This window comes from Sparus aurata, chromosome 3 (genome assembly GCF_900880675.1).
Source record: "Sparus aurata chromosome 3, fSpaAur1.1, whole genome shotgun sequence".
Lineage (NCBI taxonomy): Eukaryota > Metazoa > Chordata > Actinopteri > Spariformes > Sparidae > Sparus > Sparus aurata.
This window is the reverse complement of record NC_044189.1, coordinates 5,853,796-5,871,948: the sequence shown is the minus strand read 5'-3', so window position 1 is coordinate 5,871,948 and position 18,153 is coordinate 5,853,796. Positions and strand designations below refer to the sequence as shown.

The window sequence follows — 18,153 nt, the reverse complement described above, 5'->3', positions numbered from 1 at the left end:
AACCTGGTTCAGTATTCAGACGACAGGTGTGGTGTGGAAAAAGATGAAGCCTCCAAAGCCCAGGCCCCGAAAACTGCACTTTTGGGTTCACAACTAACAGTCAATTTGCATTGTAGAGATATGTAAAATCAGCAAACTTGTTACTTTTAGTCATAACTGTAGAGACATGATCTTATTTTATGTGCTGTTCTGCTTTGCTACCATCTTTAATATCTAAACAACAGCGACATCTCAGACTAACTGCTGGATTTAGTTCAACTCGAGCCATTTTCTTTAATCTGAGGCCCAACAGGTTAATAAGTTATTCAAATTAACGATAGTGAAAGTGTACACTGTGAAATATCATCCTGAAAAACATATAAGCAAGAGAACATATTTTCTGTCGGAGGATTTTTACACATCTGCCCGCAGAATGTGAGGACTTTTATCACCGCTAGTGTCTCACACACAAAGAAAACGTATAATCACCACACTGAAGTAGAAGTACTGATTTCACTTTTTAACTCAAGTAAAGAAGTCAAAGTACAAGTATTGGAAATTAATCTAAGCATCAATAACAAGTAAAAAGTCTGAAGGACGTTTCAGGTCATTAATATAAGTCAAACACGATTACACTTAAAGGTAGAATCAGTAGGATTTGGGGGATTTTTAACACTGCAAAATGGTAAAGATGCTACAACTGCAGATAAACTGATCCAACTTCTTCTCTCCAGATACGACGACTCAGCATATCTGCTGATAAGAGTACAGATATGAAACCACTGCCCTCTTTAATCCTGATTTAAAACATGACAGGCTCTGCCAAGGCGCCAAAAACTGAGCTGATCAGATGATACCTGATCAACAAGGATCTGGTGAACGTGATCGGTGCATCTGTCGCTTCAGCTACGACTGAGTTCTGTCTGTTAAAAAACAAGGTCTGATCTGCGACGTGATCAGCTGAGAAGTGTTAAAAAACAAATTAGTTTTTCTCATACTGTGAAAATGTCTTCAATACATTTAGTTCAAGAAATAAAAAATCCAAATCAGCAACACAGAGACTGTATATAAAAAATTATCATTTATTTTATTATCAAAAATGAAAAAGAAAATAATTCACAGTGAACAATGGATCACTCCTCTGCATAAGTGAGGCCGACAGGTTGTAGCAACGATTCCACGTCTACATTCTAGTGACTTTGAAAAGACTGTTTACCCAAAAATATCATTTCACCCGTGCTGTTAAATCCTCGGGGGGGAAAAAAAACAGACAAAAGAGAGCGCTTGGTACTGAAAAAAAGGGGAAATTTCCCATCAAAATACCAGTGCTCTATTACATAAGGACAAAACGGACAACTCATAGTTTTAATAAAGGACATGAACACACAGATCATGAAATATCTGAAGTGCCACGCTGTCCAACACTGACTACAAGAACTAGAAAATAAACTGTATTCTAAATACAGAATATCCACAAATGTAAAAGCAGTGCCGACGACTCTACATTGTGATTATCTGCAGGAAAGAGATTCATTGCACGTGTCAGAATAAAACTGGATTTCCTGCTGACATTATTTTAAAAAAAAATCTGAATTTGTGAAGACTCTGGTCAGATTCAAGTGTTGAGGATCTGGGCCAGGTTGGGTTGAAATAAAGAAAAAGGAAAAATTGGCTTTTATGTCCACAGAATCTGGACTTGTGGAAGGTTTTGATGTTGGCTTTGTGAACACGGCGAGGTGAATAAATGTAGTCATCGTGCTGGACAGAGGCACAGGTACAACTCATGATTGTCAAGGTGACGCCCTGTTTGAGACGCATTAAAAGGAGGTAACTTAAATCTTAACTTCCCTTTCTTTGCTTTTGCTTTTGAGACGTGTCACCATCATGAGGAAACATTTTTTGTTCTGTAGGCTACTTAAAGGATAAAGCTGTTATTGCTCTGATATTTTCCATAATATCAACAAATCCCATATAAAACACCTAAACGGAAAATGACGTGCGTCCGTCCCTCACAAGTTTCTAACCGTCTAACTCTGCTCTCAGATCTGAGCCGGTTGCTTTCTACTGTAGACGTAAAACTAAAGGTTACATATGTAGTTTCGCTTTAAAGGAAAAGTTCACCCATAAATGAGAATTCAGTCATAATCTACTCACACAAGCTGACTGAAACTAACTTTACTAGCTTTAAAAAATCAAGTTGTTTAGTAGAATGCTGAAATGTTGACTACAAATCTAAACCGGACTTTCCATCAGCATACGATTGTGTGGATAATCGATGACTCGATTTTAGTTCTCGGGTGAACTGTTCCTGTTTCTTCACCTGCGTATTATTACTCACTTGAGGAACATTTGTGTTTTTAATGGTTGGTGGACAAGAATGTGCTCCACGGAACAGATGAATACGAAAGTTTTGGACTGTCTACTAACTTTACACATTAAAGTGTGTCTTGGGGAGTTCTACTGCATATGTGAGAAAAGAAGTATAAAGTATTTTGTGGCTCCAGGAGAAGCTGCATGTAATAAACTGTGATAAACTGACTAGTGATGTCACCCAGTGGCTACTTAGCATTGTGGGTAATGTAGGTATTGAAAACGAATAACGCATGGAGTAAAAAAGGCGATGTATCTGGTTCTGCTCAATCAATTTTCATCATTTGCAACAAATAATTGTAATGTTGCTGCCTGTAATGAGTTCAACACAGTAGTAATTATTTTGGTCTTTTTATGGGATTTGTTGACAATAAGTCAAATATAGACATTGCCATCCTGATTATATTAAAATTTGCATAAGAGTTTGTCACAATTGCTCAATCAAACCATCTATCTGGAAACTATTCAGCTATCCTGCAGGAGATATTGACCTGAATAAAAACTTATTAATAAACCTAATTAATAAAACATACGAGGGGAGAAAACGATGGTCTCCACACGTCTCGCTGACAGCGTGAGACCACCACACAGCTCTCTAATCCAATGCATAAATAGCAACAGCAAATAAAACAATGTCACGTCAAAGCTCCTTCTGTACAGACCACCTCTTCTCTCTGATTTAGGAAAAAAAATGCAATTGCAATATAAAAATGTAAACAAACTGGCGGTGAGCAAACGCAGCCCTCGCCAGTCGAGTGTCTGAGAAAACAAAACTCCTTGCAACAGTTCATGTTTTCAGGCACTGATTTCTTTCACACACCACACTAACAAAAGTTCAAGTCAGGGGACAATCAGCCCATGAGAAGATTTTTAGCTCCGTGTTCAGAGCAGCAAAAAAATTAATTCAATGCTACAACCAATCAGACGTCAGCCGCAATTAGTCGTGTAGCAATGAACGGCAGAAAACACGGCAAGAGAAGTTTGGATCACCCAGTCGACTCAGATCATTACCGGAACCGCAAACGGAGAGAAGACAGTCGGCGTCTACATCAGCAGTACGCTGTGATGCACACAGCTGTAGAAGAAGAAGGCTCCCAAAACCTTGATTTTCCAGAAAACAAATGTCCAGTTTAATCAGCTTTCTTTTAAACAATTGTATCTAAGTCCTTTACAAGCACTTGGGCTTTTGTTTGGCAAAATGTAATTAACTAACACGATGTACCAAATTCATAATTTTCCCTGTTTTTCCACACCTGTAAGTGGCTGTTTGAATCACATTCAATTCAGCAAGAATTTGAAAAAAAAAAAAAAAAAAGATTTTAACAAGCCAGCAGACAAGCACGGTCCTCAGAAAGGAGCGTTTTCAGGAAATCCTAGAATACAGGAGACAGGTGGAACAATCTGTGGTACGGAGAGAGGTCGAAGGTCATTCTGAGTCTGACAGGACGATGATCTCATCGGGGTCACACTGGGTCGCCACGTTGACCTGGAAACACAAGCAGTGGAGGGTGAGAATGTGAAACTTTTGACTGAACTGAAACCAGTCAGTCCATCTACATACTATATTAACAATCAGAGCAGACAGTTGTCACTACAATCATTAACAGCTGTTCATACACTGAATCCTCATTGACGTGCACCCACCTTGTTTCTTTTGGGAGGCGGCGTCGACTGCGAGCTGCTGACTATTTCCTGGGTTGGCGTGTCTGCTCGTGTTGACTCTGCCTGCTGCGGAGAATTGCAGCTATAAACACCCATCTCCAGTGGGATATCTATATCACTGAGGGGAGGGACGATGGACGAACGTGGAGTGAGGTGAGGAGAGAAATAAAGAGGCAGAAGAAAATCAACAAAAAGCGAAAAAATAAAAAGATGGTTTGACAACTTTCCTAATAAAAGTAACTCAGAGAAATATTACTAAGAGTACAACTCACATGTATATGAGCTGTGATACTGAGAATAATTACATGGTTAAAAAGTAGAATTTAACATTTATCTATATTGTATTATATTCCTCAAAATATTAACACTATGACATTTCTGATAATTAACCATCAGTAATGTGGATAGTACGACTACGTGGGTAAAGGCAAGTATAAGAACAAGTTGAACAGTCTGGTACAGAAAATTACGTCACGTCACTGTAATGCAGCATATAAAACCAGGAAAAGAAAACACTTATGCCATAATCATGATATAACAAAATGTAAAATGATATCTAGTCTCATCACAATAAAGATATAATATCAATATATTGCCCAGCAAGTCTTATTTGAACAATATATAATTCCCTGAGATTTCTAAGCTCTTGTTTCTTGTTTTGTCACATCTATGAAAATGAAAATGTTTCAAAGTGATCCACTGATAAAAATCTTCTGACAGATTTTCTTAATGTCATGCCAACAAAGCCTAATGTACCTGTCACATGTGTTTATGCATTTTGTATTTCCTGATGTTTCCTCTCTCTTCCTCTTCACCCTGGTTGTTCTGGGGCTGGGAGGCGGCGATGTCCCGTTGGTCGCCGTCTGTGTGTGACATTTTTCTATAATCACTGCTGGTGAGAGGGGCGGAGCCACCCTACTGTCTACTGCAGTGGAGCCGTCATCGGGATCCTTGGTGACTTCGCTGGTGCTTACCAGCACGACTGAAACTTGATTGGAGGAATCCACAGGCTCCTCTAATCCTGCGAGGTTACCATTAGATAACTGTGTGTGGTTGTCAGTCTGCATCGGCTCTGATTGGCTGGGGCTGTGTCTAGGGGAGGGCAGGTCAGACAGCGGTGATAACAGGGATTTGCTTTCATCAGAAAGAGGACTGGGTCCACTTGAGATCGGTTCCTCGTCTTCATCTTTCACACTTTCCTCCGCAGAAACGCTTCCTGACACCTCGTCTGTCTGATCCTCCTTGTTGATACCGTTCGCCTCGTTACTGTCGTCTTCCCCGTTCTCAATATCGTCTAGAAGAAAATTAAGAAATAAGAGCAACGAAACCTTTTCTCCTCCCACTGTGCCACCCTTGTCTGAAACAGCATTTATCTGACAGCTCCTGGTGGTCGAACTTTAAACTAACTTCAACTCTACTCTGTGAAACGTGTCCAACTGGTAATGATCAAACTAAATTTAAACTACTATTATAATGAATGAGCAGCAGTGTTAAATCAAACGGATTGCATCACAACACACAAGTGAGTTGTCTAAATTGTCGTCTAGTAACTACATCGATAAAGAGATCGAGTGATTCCGGATCTGTGATTGATCACATGGTACATTCCCATGGCAGTAACTAATTAAACCAACATGTTGCCTCGGTCAGGTGCTGATGTGTCAGAGGAAAAACTGCACAAATACAAACAACTACGTGGTAACGAAGGTAACTCTGACAGCAAGTTGTTGAACTATGAAATCATTATTGTTGGTGAAATAATTTGAACTGGACAAACTCTTGCCTGCAAAGGGCCACTAGGATAAAGTCAAGCTGTTGTTGAGAAACACCCATATATTTATAAAGAAGAATTTCAAAAATGTAAATGACAGTTGTCATAAAACCAACGAACTGTCGAGCTTTACAAATCCAGATGTGAGTCTCATGATTGCTTAGCCTAATTAAAAAAATAAACATGAAACTATGAATTAATATATCTGATCAGACCTGGTCCATCCTGCTGAGTGCTGGCCTGGATTTCTTCCTCAATGTCTGGGTCTGATGATTCTTCCTCTTCATCCTCCTCCTCCTCCTCCACCTCTTCTTCTTCCACCTCTGCCACTCCGTTCACCTCTTTATTTTCTTCTTCCTTTTCTGATTTGTGGCCCTGAAAATAAGACGTGTGAAGATCAGACAGGACCGAGAAAAAGAAAAGGCAACAACAGAACCTTCAGAAACAGGATCTATGCCAATGCCAAGATGATTAATGCCAAGACTTTCTAGTTTTCTTGCTTGGAAACAAAAATGATGCTGCATTCTAATTTCCTGTTTCCCAAACCCCCCATTAGCAGTGGATGTGTTATTGCTGCTTACTTTAAATATCACTGTTCTGTGTCTCGATAGGAAGATCTCTCATCCAAGAAACTACTCTAACATATTGACATAAACAAAAAGACACCTGTGATGATTTCCCTCCTCCCTCAGATGCTCTCATACCTCCTTCTCCTTGCTGCTTTTCCCCAGTCGTTTGGCCCTCTCCTGCTCCTCTGTGTCCTCTTGCCTCACGGCATACTTAGTAATGACCTCCTCCAGACGTGACAGACCCAATTCTCTGTTTGATCGCAGTTTCCGAAGCAGAGAGTTGTCCACCAGAGCCGGGTCAATAGCTTCAGAGGGTGGTGGATAAAAAAGGACAAAGGTGGAGACGTGAGGGGAATGATGAAAAAGAGCAAAGGAACAAGTGAGGATAAGAAGAGAAAGGAAGGACAATTGATTAGTGTTAGATAGAGAAAGAAGGAAGACAGAGCCTCCACACTTAAATTACATACTTTTTTTTTTTTTCCCTTTCAGAGAGAATATTTTGTGACATGTTGGATTTAAAAAAACGTACAAATCATGTTTTATACATTCAAAAACTACCTGAACGTATCCAATAATCAATACCCAAATCACAGACAGCTCTACTAATCATCAATCTTGTTATGGATACACTGTATGATCGTTGTATATAAATGACTCAACTTCCTCATGTAGGTTAAGTAACACAGTAAAGACAGTTCGTTTGCAGACGATTTCATTTCACCTACCAGCTTTGTAGGTGTCAGTGAGGTGCGAGCCGAAGTTGTACACCAGGTCCAGGTGGCGTCTTTCCTGCATGCGGCTCCCGGTCTCCCTGAAAGCCTCCTGGGCGATCTGGTTCAGCTGTTTTCTGCTCAGGCACAGTTTGTGGCGCTCATTTGCGCGCAGCACCTGCTGGAGGATGTCGTGGTAATCTGGAGGGTTCTTGTGTGCCTCAGGACTGTTGATGAACCGCTCAATCTGATGAGGAAAGAAAATACAGTCCCGGATCAGAAGCCCGTCTGAAGAAATACCAAAAGAAAACCACAGTCCATATCCGGACACCAGACACGCTGTTATATCCATGAATTTGTGTCGCATCTAACTTTGTTTCTGTCACAAATAAACTGACAAACCCCTACAACTTCTGCTACTGTTTGAATATGAGATGTCACGTATGATAAGGGTTTCTTTAACATCAATATCTGATACAGACTCTGATTCAATACTTTTATTTAACTCCAAGCTGAAGAAATGTGTATCTGACCTGTTGAAATAAAGGTCCTGTTTCAAAATAATTATGCTGATATAAAATAAAGTTATTATACAATATCAATCTAAGTATAACTGAGACATCTCTAAATGTTACTAATAAAAATCAATTAATTTTGAAGTTCTATCATTTTGTGTTTTGTATTCTGCTCTAAATTTTTTGAAAACCTCAATTAAATAAAGTTGTAATGGAATCAAAACCCGCCGACAGTAATAATATTGGTGTTCATGCAAGATCGAGGTCTGCAACTGCTTAATAATGTTTTTGTACTCATGATTCGACCTGGTAGATAGTCGGGACATGATATCAAGGAACAGTGTGCACCCAGTCACACTTACAGCAACAGTATTTTACTCAGTTTAACTTTTTTTTTTCAGGACACCTCAGAAAACATTTAAACCAGTAACAACCAGCTCACCTTCTTGTTGATCTCCGGATAACGCGTGCTGCTGTAGGGGATCCTCTGCTCGATGACTCGGCCCGTTAGTGTGTTGCAGCCCTTTAGTTCACACAGCTTTTCATAAATCTTCATCATCTGGAACATAAGAAGAGGACAGACAGAAGAGGTGTGAATAGCTGTTACAAAACCTGGTATAATGGTTATTTTATACCGCCCCACACTATATCCAACTCCAGCCTGACCTTGCGTTTCAGCTTGTGCTCTTGGATGTATAAAGATTCTTCAGATCCCAGGTCGTCTAAACTGAGCTCCGACTGCTGCAGGCGGCAGATCTCCTCGTTGTAGACCTTCAGTAGATTCTCCAGGTACGCTATCTGAGACGTAGAACAGACACGAAGGGTAACATGTGTTTGCTTATACAGAGGCTACTTTTTTTAGGCTAATTTTAGGTGTTTGACCCCGGTTATTTATTTTCTAACAATTTATTTTCTAAACAAAATAAACAGCAGTTGATTTTTCTCATTATGAGATCATCATCAGCCAAAAACGATTCAGTCGTACCTTCTAGTGTTCAACACTAACCTGTTTCCTGGATGCTCTCTTTGCCTTTTTCTCTGCTTGCTGTTCCTCTTTGTTGCTCTCCTCCTCGCCCTCCTGCAGCCCTGAGGTGGATGGTTGCTTATCCTCTGCTGTCGATTTCACCCTGTCGTCCTCCTCCTCTTCCACCTCAACTTTAGACTTGTCTTTACTTTTGAGTGTAACAGAGGTAGACGGTGTAGAGCTTGATGTTGAGGTACAAGGCCCAGGCTCAACTTTGGTGACGATCTGCCTCTTCTTGGCTGCATGCTGCTTCAGCACAGTGCACAGTTCATTGATGTAGACAAAGGTTTTGGAACGGTTTGCCTGGGCACGAGTCAAACAGTGTCCCAAGGTGTTCCTGAACTCCACGGATGACAGATACTCAGGGGAGGCCTTGGAGTGCTTCGTTTGGAGGAAGGTCAAGACCTCGGGGCAGTCCTGGGTGAGAGCTGAGCAGTGCTCCACAAACTGTAAAGATGGAAAAAAGAAAACAGGAAGGAAGAGAAGGCAAGGTGACCGAGGAAGGGCACAGAGCGAGGAAGGAAGAAGAAAATAATAGCAACAACATATTGTTATCAAGTTTTTCCAGTCTACAGCCAGTGTACTGTCAATGTAGTTATAATTACGACAGCAAAACAGTTAGAACAGATATTAAAACATATGTGTAAACTCACCTCAGCGAACAACCTCTGATTCTCTGCCTGAAGAACATGTGCGTTTTTCTTCGCTGAGGCGAAAGGTGACTGGGTAATGTGGGTCGGGACAGGCTGCTGAGCTTTGAGCGGCGACACATATTTTGCTCGCTGCTGAGAGGACGACTTGGAGGCGGAACAGGAGGGCTGAGGACTCTCCTCTTCATCATCATCATCAAGGACTATGATCTTATCTGCCATCGAGGCGGGAGCCACCGCCATCCAAAATGTTGGTAATTCTGCTTTCAGAAAACACAGAAAGTAAGAATACTGATCAGGACAACTTCATAATGAAATTTACACTGTTCTGGTGGAACGTGAGGAGTGACGATATTTTGTTTCCACTTTAAGGAAGGTCAACAGGCAAAACAGGGTAGAACGTGGTGTGAAATGTTCATTACCAACAGTAATATAGTTAGAATAACTATTAGCGAGCCTGCTTTTGTTTGTGAAACCTGTTGAAACCAGCAGCTGCTTGTCTTTTGAAGCACATGTTTTTGCACTATTACAGTACCAGTGATCGGAGCAGCAAACAGGGACAGAAGACTTGCATAACAAAAATAACTCTCACGTGATATGACACATCATGTTCAATAAAGTCTGACGTCACCAAATGTAATTTCAATATGAAAGGTTTCCACAATACAAAATAAAATGAATTTTAACAAACATGTTACGTTGAGAGGTTTGTTGAAAGGTTATATGGAATCCTGATTAGGACAACCCTGACTTCAGTTGTGTGATAAGTAATTTTATAGTACAACGATTAGGAATAATCAAAGGTGACATTCATAATGTTCCCTTGTTTTCATAAAAACAAATGCATAGTAGGTTTGTGTAAATTTCCGTTCAGACTGGCCCCGACTCTGTCACTCATGATACTGTTCCGTTTTTCACACAATCAAATGATAAGTTACAAGTTTAAGCTCAAATTAAACAATAACATTAAACACCTTCTCATATTTAACCATAGTGCGCGTCACCACACAGAAACATGGCTATTTATTCGCGAATTTTGCCATGGTGCTCTAACATCGAGCCTTCATTCATGTGCAAGCAAAGCTGCCATTAAACATGAGCCTTATATTCATGGATTGAGAAATAAAATGAACAGTCAGGCAGCAACGGCCGCTTCCGAACACTTTAACTGAAGCCGAACAGATGTGATCTTAGCTTGTTAACACAGTAAGCTACATGACACATGGGAATGACACAAAAGCTCTCGTATGAACAGGAAACTTTCAACTGTCACACATTCCACACATTCACACATACCGACCTCTTGTTTATGGCCTTTGAGACGTGACAACAAAAGATGATAACGATCCACCGCGACGCATATTTACAATTCTGTGCTCGAGTTAGCGAACATTAGCATTGGGCAGAATGTAGCTAGTTAGCTTTGTGATTAGAAAGTGAGCGAAGTACAAAAACAACGAGCCCGCAGAAAAGCCCACATGCTGTTTTTTATGTTACATCGCTTGTTAGACAAACGCGACAAACTTGAAACGCGTGTTTTTAATCCCGCAGACTTTCTGTTTACCAAAACAATGCTCGTCAACTTGGCTATGGTGTCGAGTCGAGATCGAAAGTGTACCCGCTCAAGTCGTATCAACATCAAGGCCTCTGATTGGTTCATAGGTGGTTGCACGGTTAGTAATGTCGTTAGCTATTGGTTGTCTGTTGGCTGTCGGCTTCTTCTTCTTCTTCTTCTTCTTCTTCTTCTTCTTCTTCTTCAAAATCAATGTTAAAGTTGTTTTTCTACAGATGAAATTTACAATTCAGAGATTAAATTGAAATCTATGAATTACATAAATAAACAAATGTATCAAACGCCGATTTCATGCACTTCATACCATTTTCACAACAATTTTGTTTTATCAATTCATCTCATACATCACGAATATCTGGTGTGTGGATGGGTAAAAACACATCTGCTTTAAATAACATTTTGTTAATTTGTATCTATAAGGAATCTAGGTCTTAAAATTCAAAAACAAAACTGCTCAAGCGCAACGTACTTTTATTCTGAAAAAGACAACGGAAGTCGCACGTTCTCATTGATGTCAATTTATTGGGTTTAAAAATTAGATTTTACTTAAATGTTTAAACCAGCATAGTCAGTTTGTATTTTACCAATCAAACTTTGCAGTATTCTGAAGGTCATTATGAAGGGCTTATATTTATTTCTTTGTACTTTTCCACATTTGGCTATCATAATATACACGTCAGCATTTCCATGTTTTGTGTAAACAATGTGTCATACCAGCATGTTTGAAGAGACACAACCATGGATAAACAGGAGACTGGGAGCAGCATGTTTTAATAAATGTGTTTATTACACTTAAAATCCAGACTTCACTTGTGATCTTTAAACTTGATATAAATTTGGAATTTAACCTTCAGTAGATTTTTGTGCCCTGTTTGTACCATTTCCTTCACATTTAATTTCTGCATTAGCCCAGGCTGTTGGAGCGTCATACCACTATAAAAAAAAATCTAACACAGAAAGTCACAATATACACACATTATAATCTCTGTATTTACAAAAATTCTGTTTGTGGGTTTGGACAGTTTAGTCTGATTCTAACTTTACTTTCCTCGGTTATTTACACAAAATGTTTGCCTTATATCATAATTTAACTTTCCTCCAAGTTCCTGACTCTTTTCCAGTGTACGTAACAAGAAATAGTATTTAAACAGTGGGAGGCCAATATGATATAACAGCTATATCACTTTAAAGTAGGAGATTAAAGAAATATGACAACACACATGTTTAGACTGAGCAGAAACCCTTTTCAGAAAATTATCACTGGTACCCAAGCACAACAGTAAATCTATCCCCAAACATTATTTATGTAAGTGCAAAATAGTAAAAAAAAATTAACAACTGACACAGCATTGAATATCCCAAGCAAGCTTTTCTCTCAATCTATGAAAAAAACAAAAACGCTTTAGGTTTTTAAAAAAAGACAAAGCTTTCTGGATGAATAGGTGGACAATCACTTTTGAACCCCATCCAAGATATCAAAACAGAAAGGTTTGTTGGATCAGTATCGCACTTCCAGCAGTTGACTTCAATCTTCTTTACTTGTCTTTCTGTAAGTGGAAGAAGTTGAAAGTTAATATTCAGAGGAGACATGGAAAACACCCAGGAGCAGCTCCAAGGTTGTAACATACATACAAGTAGCACACTTATGTAAAGACAATCAGAATTATACTTTTTGTGCATCAGTGTTTGAAAAAGTGGCCTCACCTTGTCTTTTGTAGCAGCCTCATCTGAGCCTATGTACAGTAACATAAAAGACAAAAAGTCACTAACAGAAATCAAATTAAAATATATTACCGCATCAACAACATTCATCCCATACGCTGTCTTGTATACTGTATTATTTTAACTTTAATTCAATAATGCCAAATCTATTTCAGTATGTTTTAGTTTTGTTGTATCAAGATAGCACCAAGTCTTCTTGTATCTTCAAATTATTGAATTGGTGCAGCAAAGTAAATAATTATTATTACTGTCAGTTTACAATGTTTCTGGAATATTTGCTACCTGAGCTGGTGACGGTCCAAGAGACGAACTTGATGAGACCGTAGAGCACTAGTGCCACGCCGACCATCGCCATCGAGTCCTCGATGGAGGGAGCGCTGAATCCTGAAAAAACAGAAGACAGAATTCAAGTATTGGTTGATTCTCATTTATCTGACGAGCATATCTATCGTCCAGTTTAATGAAAATAATATTTTAACCTTTAAGTCCATTTTTACTGTCCCATAGAATACAATTACAAACATCTAGCTCAATGAGAACCAGTCACTTTACTGCAAATGTCCCAATCTTAAATGGTGACTTGAAACAATGGTACTGAGCTCGTGACTGCTGGTGTCATGTATTGTAAGCAGCTCAAGTATCACATGTAGCTGAATGCAGGGGTCAGTGATATGATCTCTGCAAAGAGTTTACATAACTGGATATCTAAGCAGCTAGAGACATTCCCAGGAAAACAAAGTTCAGTATCTTTTAAGGGTGCAAAATTTGAAAGGGTTTTGCTCAAATTATAAAGTGTAATCACATTTAAAAAACATCTTTCTATTAGTAATGTTGTCAATAGAATTTGATAAATAGCTAGAAGTTATTCCACATTACCTATGACATTGAGGGTCACGCTGGCCTGTCGTGTGCCTCCAAGATGGGCAGCCACACAGATCAGCTCCCCGCCTCTGCCCAGGTCCAGGGCGGTGGTGTCGAGTTCAAGCCGGGTGGTCTGGCTGTAGGTTCCATCCCACGCCTGCTTGTGGCCGCTAATGCTGCCTGATCCCAGAGGCCTGGAGCTCCCGTCAGCACCTTTCAACTCCCAGCTCAGCTCCAGGGAGAGGGGGGCGAAGCCGGACGCCTCACACTGGACGGTCAAAGTCTGGCCGGGAACAGCGAGGGGCAGAGGGGACGGGTAGATGGAGAGGGATGGAGGTTCTGGGTAGAAGGGAGCAAAGAAAAGAGGGAGATAATGAGAGAGAGTTAATAAGAATAATCTGGTGCTCTTGATTTTCCAACTGAATAGTTTACTTCAGTGCTGTTCGACTGTAAATAGATTTCCCCCTACCAACAATCTCAAGCTCCATCGCCACCTGAGCCACAAGGTACGGCAGATACGTGGTACAGATATACAGCCCGGAGTGACGCACTTTGGCCTCCTGCAGGATCAGGGATGCGTTTCCCTTCTCGTGCAGACTCTCAAAGTCCAGCGTGGCCCCTTCCTCCTGCGCGTCGGCCAAGCGGTCCGTCTTGCCGTCGTAAGCCAGAACCAATCGTCCGTCGCCTCTGAACTGATAGCGCCACTCTACGGCAAAACCCGACCCGGACAGAGGTGAGGTGGGGTCGACCCAGAAGTTGCAGTCCAGCAGCACTGGTTCACCAAGTCTGGCTTTTACCGAGACCGTTTTACTGCTCACAGTCAGGATCACTGAGGAAACAGAGGAGACAGTCGGACAACCACAGACTGAGTTCAGACGTAATTCGCTCATAAAGGTCATCGATTCAACTATTTTTCTGTGACATCAGTATTTACCATCGTGCTCCTTGGATGCCGTGGGAGCACGCGTGATACTGGAAACCGTCAGCTGTTTTTTGAGGCCCTGATAGGAAGTTGAAAACCAATCAGCTTGCAGGTAGACGGGACTGAGGGCAGAGTCTGTGAGTGGAGCAGCCCATTTGAGGCTGGAGGGCTGCGGCAGGAAGGGGTTGATCTCACACTGGGGCTTGTTGACAGAACCTCTGGGAGGGTTCAGAGAGCTGTGGCAGAGAGTCGCAGCTGGGTCTGAGGAGAGAGGAGTCAAACTCTGTCAGTGACAAAGGAAAGGTGGCTCGATGTAAAGAGGGTGAGGATGGAGAGATAAACATTAGGCCTGTCTGCAAAAACACAAGATAGATCCGTCCAAATTCGGAAAAAAACCACTCCCAAATACTGTCCATAACAAACAACACTAATTGTTAGGCGACTATAGGTGGAACAATAGTGGTCGCCGAGAGGCTAAGCGAGGGAAACACTTTTCTTGCCGGACGCGCTTCCGTAAAATAAAAACTAAGCTCCAGAGGAATGCCGAATCAGATATTTATTAAGGCTAAAAACACAGACAGTGAAAGAAAAAACAAAAAATATCCAAAACCAATGTACTTTAGCGGTCAGCAAAGTAGGACCTTTCCCCCTTCACCCTCTCAGTTCATTCATTCATTAAACAGGTGAAGAACAGCTGATTTTACTACTCTGTTGACGTACCACCCACCTAACTCCTCCCCGGATGTGACACAAAATACTATAGGTGGTACCTACACTAATTAATCAGGGTTCTCCCCAGACGGTGGAACAACGGCGCTGCGCCGCTATACGGCTAGGTCAGCGCCGCTATACTCAACAATGTTAGCTGCTTTATAGCGGGTGTTTGTGGGCTGCCGCGGTTGACGGTGACGAGCGTCCGTCCGTCCGTCCGTCCGTCCCCCGGTTGACGGCGACGAGCCCCCGGCTGACGGCGATGATCGATCGAGCGTCCGTCCCCCCCCCCCCCCCCCCCCCGGACTGACAGTGACGAGCGTCCGCACACCCCCCCGACTGATTATTAATATGTCACAACACAGACAGGAGGATACATCTTACAATGCAACTATGACAGCATGCTGAACTGACCAATCTGGAGATTTCGGAGGATGCAGAGAATACAGACATCTGAATTTTTTTCTTACACCTAAGATTTCTTTCAGTAATAAAAATAATTAAATGAAACAAAGTGGTAATCAGTCTGATTTTCCGGCTACAGAAACCACACGTGCCGCATTTGTATACGTATCTATTAAATGCTTTTATAAATTAATTCTACTTCAATTGACATGAAAACATTTTTTTGTGCCTGGGGTAATTTATAATTATCTTATTTCCAGTGAAGTTCATCATTCCAGTGCCATAATGTAATTTTGGACAATACAGTTTATTGTCAAACTTTAAATATTCTGCCACCATCACATAAATACATTTTTTTCACAAATTTTTGTTAACCACATTTCAGGGATAATTGCATAAATGTGTGTTTATGTAAATATTCTGTGTATAACAGAATATACATATTGATATCAGAATTATTTTACATCCAAATATCTGCATTAGCATCTGCCCCAAAAATCCAGCAGTGATCGGACCCTAATTTGAATATCTGTCATAGACATGTCCTGTGTGTAGCATGGAGGGGGTTACTACTAGATTTCATAGTACAATCCTGTATAAAATAGAAAATCAAACTGAAGCTTGCACCTTGCATGGACCCACACACAAGCACACATACAAAAATATATCCTGTATATACAGGAAGCTCTGTGCACACTAATCATCAAACACACCTAAATAAACATTATACATGCTGTTCAGAGTGTCATTTTGACCTAACCTGTAACAAAGTAGACTCTGTCAGGGTTGATGTCAGCTGGGACCTTCTGTGAACCTGCACTGCGGCTGTGTGCGTCTGTTCTGATGTGAAGCAGGGATTTCTCCTGGCTCGTAGCTGCAGTTAAACCTCCTCCTCGTCCCGCTTTCTCCTGCACAAACCAGCACTCCAACACCGGACAGCTGCTGCTGCAGGCTTCAGACAACACAGAGAACAATTAAAATACAATAATTAAAAAAAAAAAATACTGTGACACAGGAGCATCCTAGTACTATGACACTATGTTCTTGTTTTATAGTTCACATTGATTCACAATTCTTTATTGGAGATCCTCTGAAATTCCGATAATAATTGCCAATTGCTACAGAATGTGTCTAGCGCATTTCCAAAAACTGTTATAGAATATCATGAATTCAAAATGAATTATGACTTGCATCGAGTGTCACATGTTACATAATGCCTTGAAGGAATTAAACCTCGACAGGACAAGAAATAATACACAACTTTTGGTTTATCTTTTAGATAATTTATAACCATTTAGGATGAGACAGACTGTTTCTCTCAGTGTTTCAGTGTATTGCATTCAGTTTATTCTCATTCTTTCTCATGACATGACTCAAGTTTTCTGACAAAACAGGCGGTTTTATCCGAGGAAAGTTCAGCCTACTCTTTCTGTTTTGTTTTTTAATCGTTGTATTATTATGTGTTTTGGATTTTTGTCCCCTGTGATGCTCTTTCGTGATCCACCAGGTGTAACAGTTCCAGCCACGAGAGGGCGCTAGTCCACTGAGCCTTCACACCAAACTCCGTTTAGAAACATACTGTAATTTAATGTTATCTATGCTCAACTTAAATGTATGTGATTAATAGCAAGTTAATTTCGTCATTTCAGTACTTTACTGGATCTTGTGCTGAATTCGGCGCATATACTTTCACTTTAACTTCACTTTAAAAACCATGAAATGTACAGTTTAACTAGGAGTCGTTACGCACACTGTAATAGTACATTGTCAAATTATGGCAGACAGCACACCGTCAGTGACTTGTTGGTGTCTACAGATGGTCTTTTAAGTAATATAGTACAAATCTGCTGCAATTAACGAAATGCACACTAACATTACAGGTTGCGTCATTACACGAGAAAACGCATCCAGCCGTACAAACATGCTGCAGATATATAAATACTGTTAATACGTGTATTCGACCAGGACGACGCCACACAGACAGAAAGTGACAGACATCTTTTTAAAAACCGACAGATAATATCGTGACGTTACCTTGAACGAGGCCGAAAACTGTGACCAGAGACAGTTTGTAGATTGTAGAGAAGTCCGTCATGATTAAATATCTTCTCTCTGCTCTCAGATGTGACTTTTATCTGTTTTCTCTCGGACAAAGACGAGTTTAGTTGTCTGGTTTTCCCCCTTCGACTCCGTGCTCATTTTACTTTCACTTTTGCCTACACCGAGCTCTTCAAGCGAGCCAAGGGGGAAAAAATAAAATATCCGGCCGTAATTTCACAATAAAACCGCGTAAAACCAACCCTGTGCGACGTCAAACACAGAAATATGAAGTTATACTTAAAACTGACTAGAAACGTCAAGACAAATCAGCTTTAAATCGTGCCAAGTGTTCAATAAGTAGTTCTCATGTTTCACAGGTAGATGGCGCTCTATGATAAGCAATAATCCACCTTCTACTCTCGAGTGTATGTCCTTTCTTTGCTTACGTGGGCTGTTAATCAGCAAAATGAATATCCTGCAACTAACATTTTATCATAACTACGTGTGGTTAGAGTATGTGCACATTTGTCAGTGTGCAGCTTTAATTATTTTACGAAGAAAAAGGAGATTGTTGTGAAGCAAATGGGCATGCAAAGCTGCAAGTTTATGCAGGGACAGAGGTCAGATGAGGACAAGAGAGGCGGAAACTATTAATAGACCTGCACAAAT

The 18,153-nt window shown here is 40.6% G+C and overlaps 2 protein-coding genes across 2 annotated transcripts; both read right to left on the bottom strand.

Moving 5' to 3' along the window:
* Positions 1-1,041: 1,041 nt before the first annotated feature.
* daxx (death-domain associated protein) lies at positions 1,042-10,902 on the bottom strand. Its single transcript, XM_030412849.1, has 11 exons — positions 10,551-10,902; positions 9,254-9,510; positions 8,583-9,047; positions 8,243-8,374; positions 8,019-8,135; positions 7,077-7,308; positions 6,487-6,656; positions 5,998-6,157; positions 4,768-5,305; positions 3,994-4,129; positions 1,042-3,835 (listed from the first exon to the last, which is right to left on the bottom strand). Exons 2-11 carry the CDS (start codon positions 9,491-9,493, stop codon positions 3,776-3,778), a joined length of 2,250 nt encoding a protein of 749 aa, XP_030268709.1. The 5' UTR covers positions 9,494-9,510; positions 10,551-10,902; the 3' UTR covers positions 1,042-3,775.
* Positions 10,903-11,589: 687 nt separating this feature from the next.
* Positions 11,590-17,846, bottom strand: tapbp.1 (TAP binding protein (tapasin), tandem duplicate 1). The gene is made up of 8 exons (XM_030409565.1): positions 17,479-17,846; positions 16,205-16,396; positions 14,341-14,589; positions 13,876-14,235; positions 13,422-13,745; positions 12,828-12,929; positions 12,528-12,556; positions 11,590-12,370 (listed from the first exon to the last, which is right to left on the bottom strand). The coding sequence occupies exons 1-8, from the start codon at positions 17,537-17,539 to the stop codon at positions 12,359-12,361; spliced, it is 1,329 nt and encodes a 442-aa protein (XP_030265425.1). The 5' UTR covers positions 17,540-17,846; the 3' UTR covers positions 11,590-12,358.
* Positions 17,847-18,153: the final 307 nt, after the last annotated feature.

Excerpts from the sequence above, each read along its gene's own strand:
- tapbp.1 (XM_030409565.1), bottom strand. The coding sequence starts at position 17,539 with ATGACGGACTTCTCTACAATCTACAAACTGTCTCTGGTCACAGTTTTC. Across the intron at positions 14,236-14,340 it reads GGCATCCAAGGAGCACGATG|TGATCCTGACTGTGAGCAGT; the intron begins GTAAATACTGAT and ends CTGTTTCCTCAG. Across the intron at positions 12,930-13,421 it reads CGTGACCCTCAATGTCATAG|GATTCAGCGCTCCCTCCATC; the intron begins GTAATGTGGAAT and ends CTGTTTTTTCAG.
- daxx (XM_030412849.1), bottom strand. The coding sequence starts at position 9,493 with ATGGCGGTGGCTCCCGCCTCGATGGCAGATAAGATCATAGTCCTTGAT. Across the intron at positions 8,375-8,582 it reads AGAGAGCATCCAGGAAACAG|ATAGCGTACCTGGAGAATCT; the intron begins GTTAGTGTTGAA and ends TCTACGTCTCAG. Across the intron at positions 6,657-7,076 it reads CACTGACACCTACAAAGCTG|CTATTGACCCGGCTCTGGTG; the intron begins GTAGGTGAAATG and ends CACCCTCTGAAG.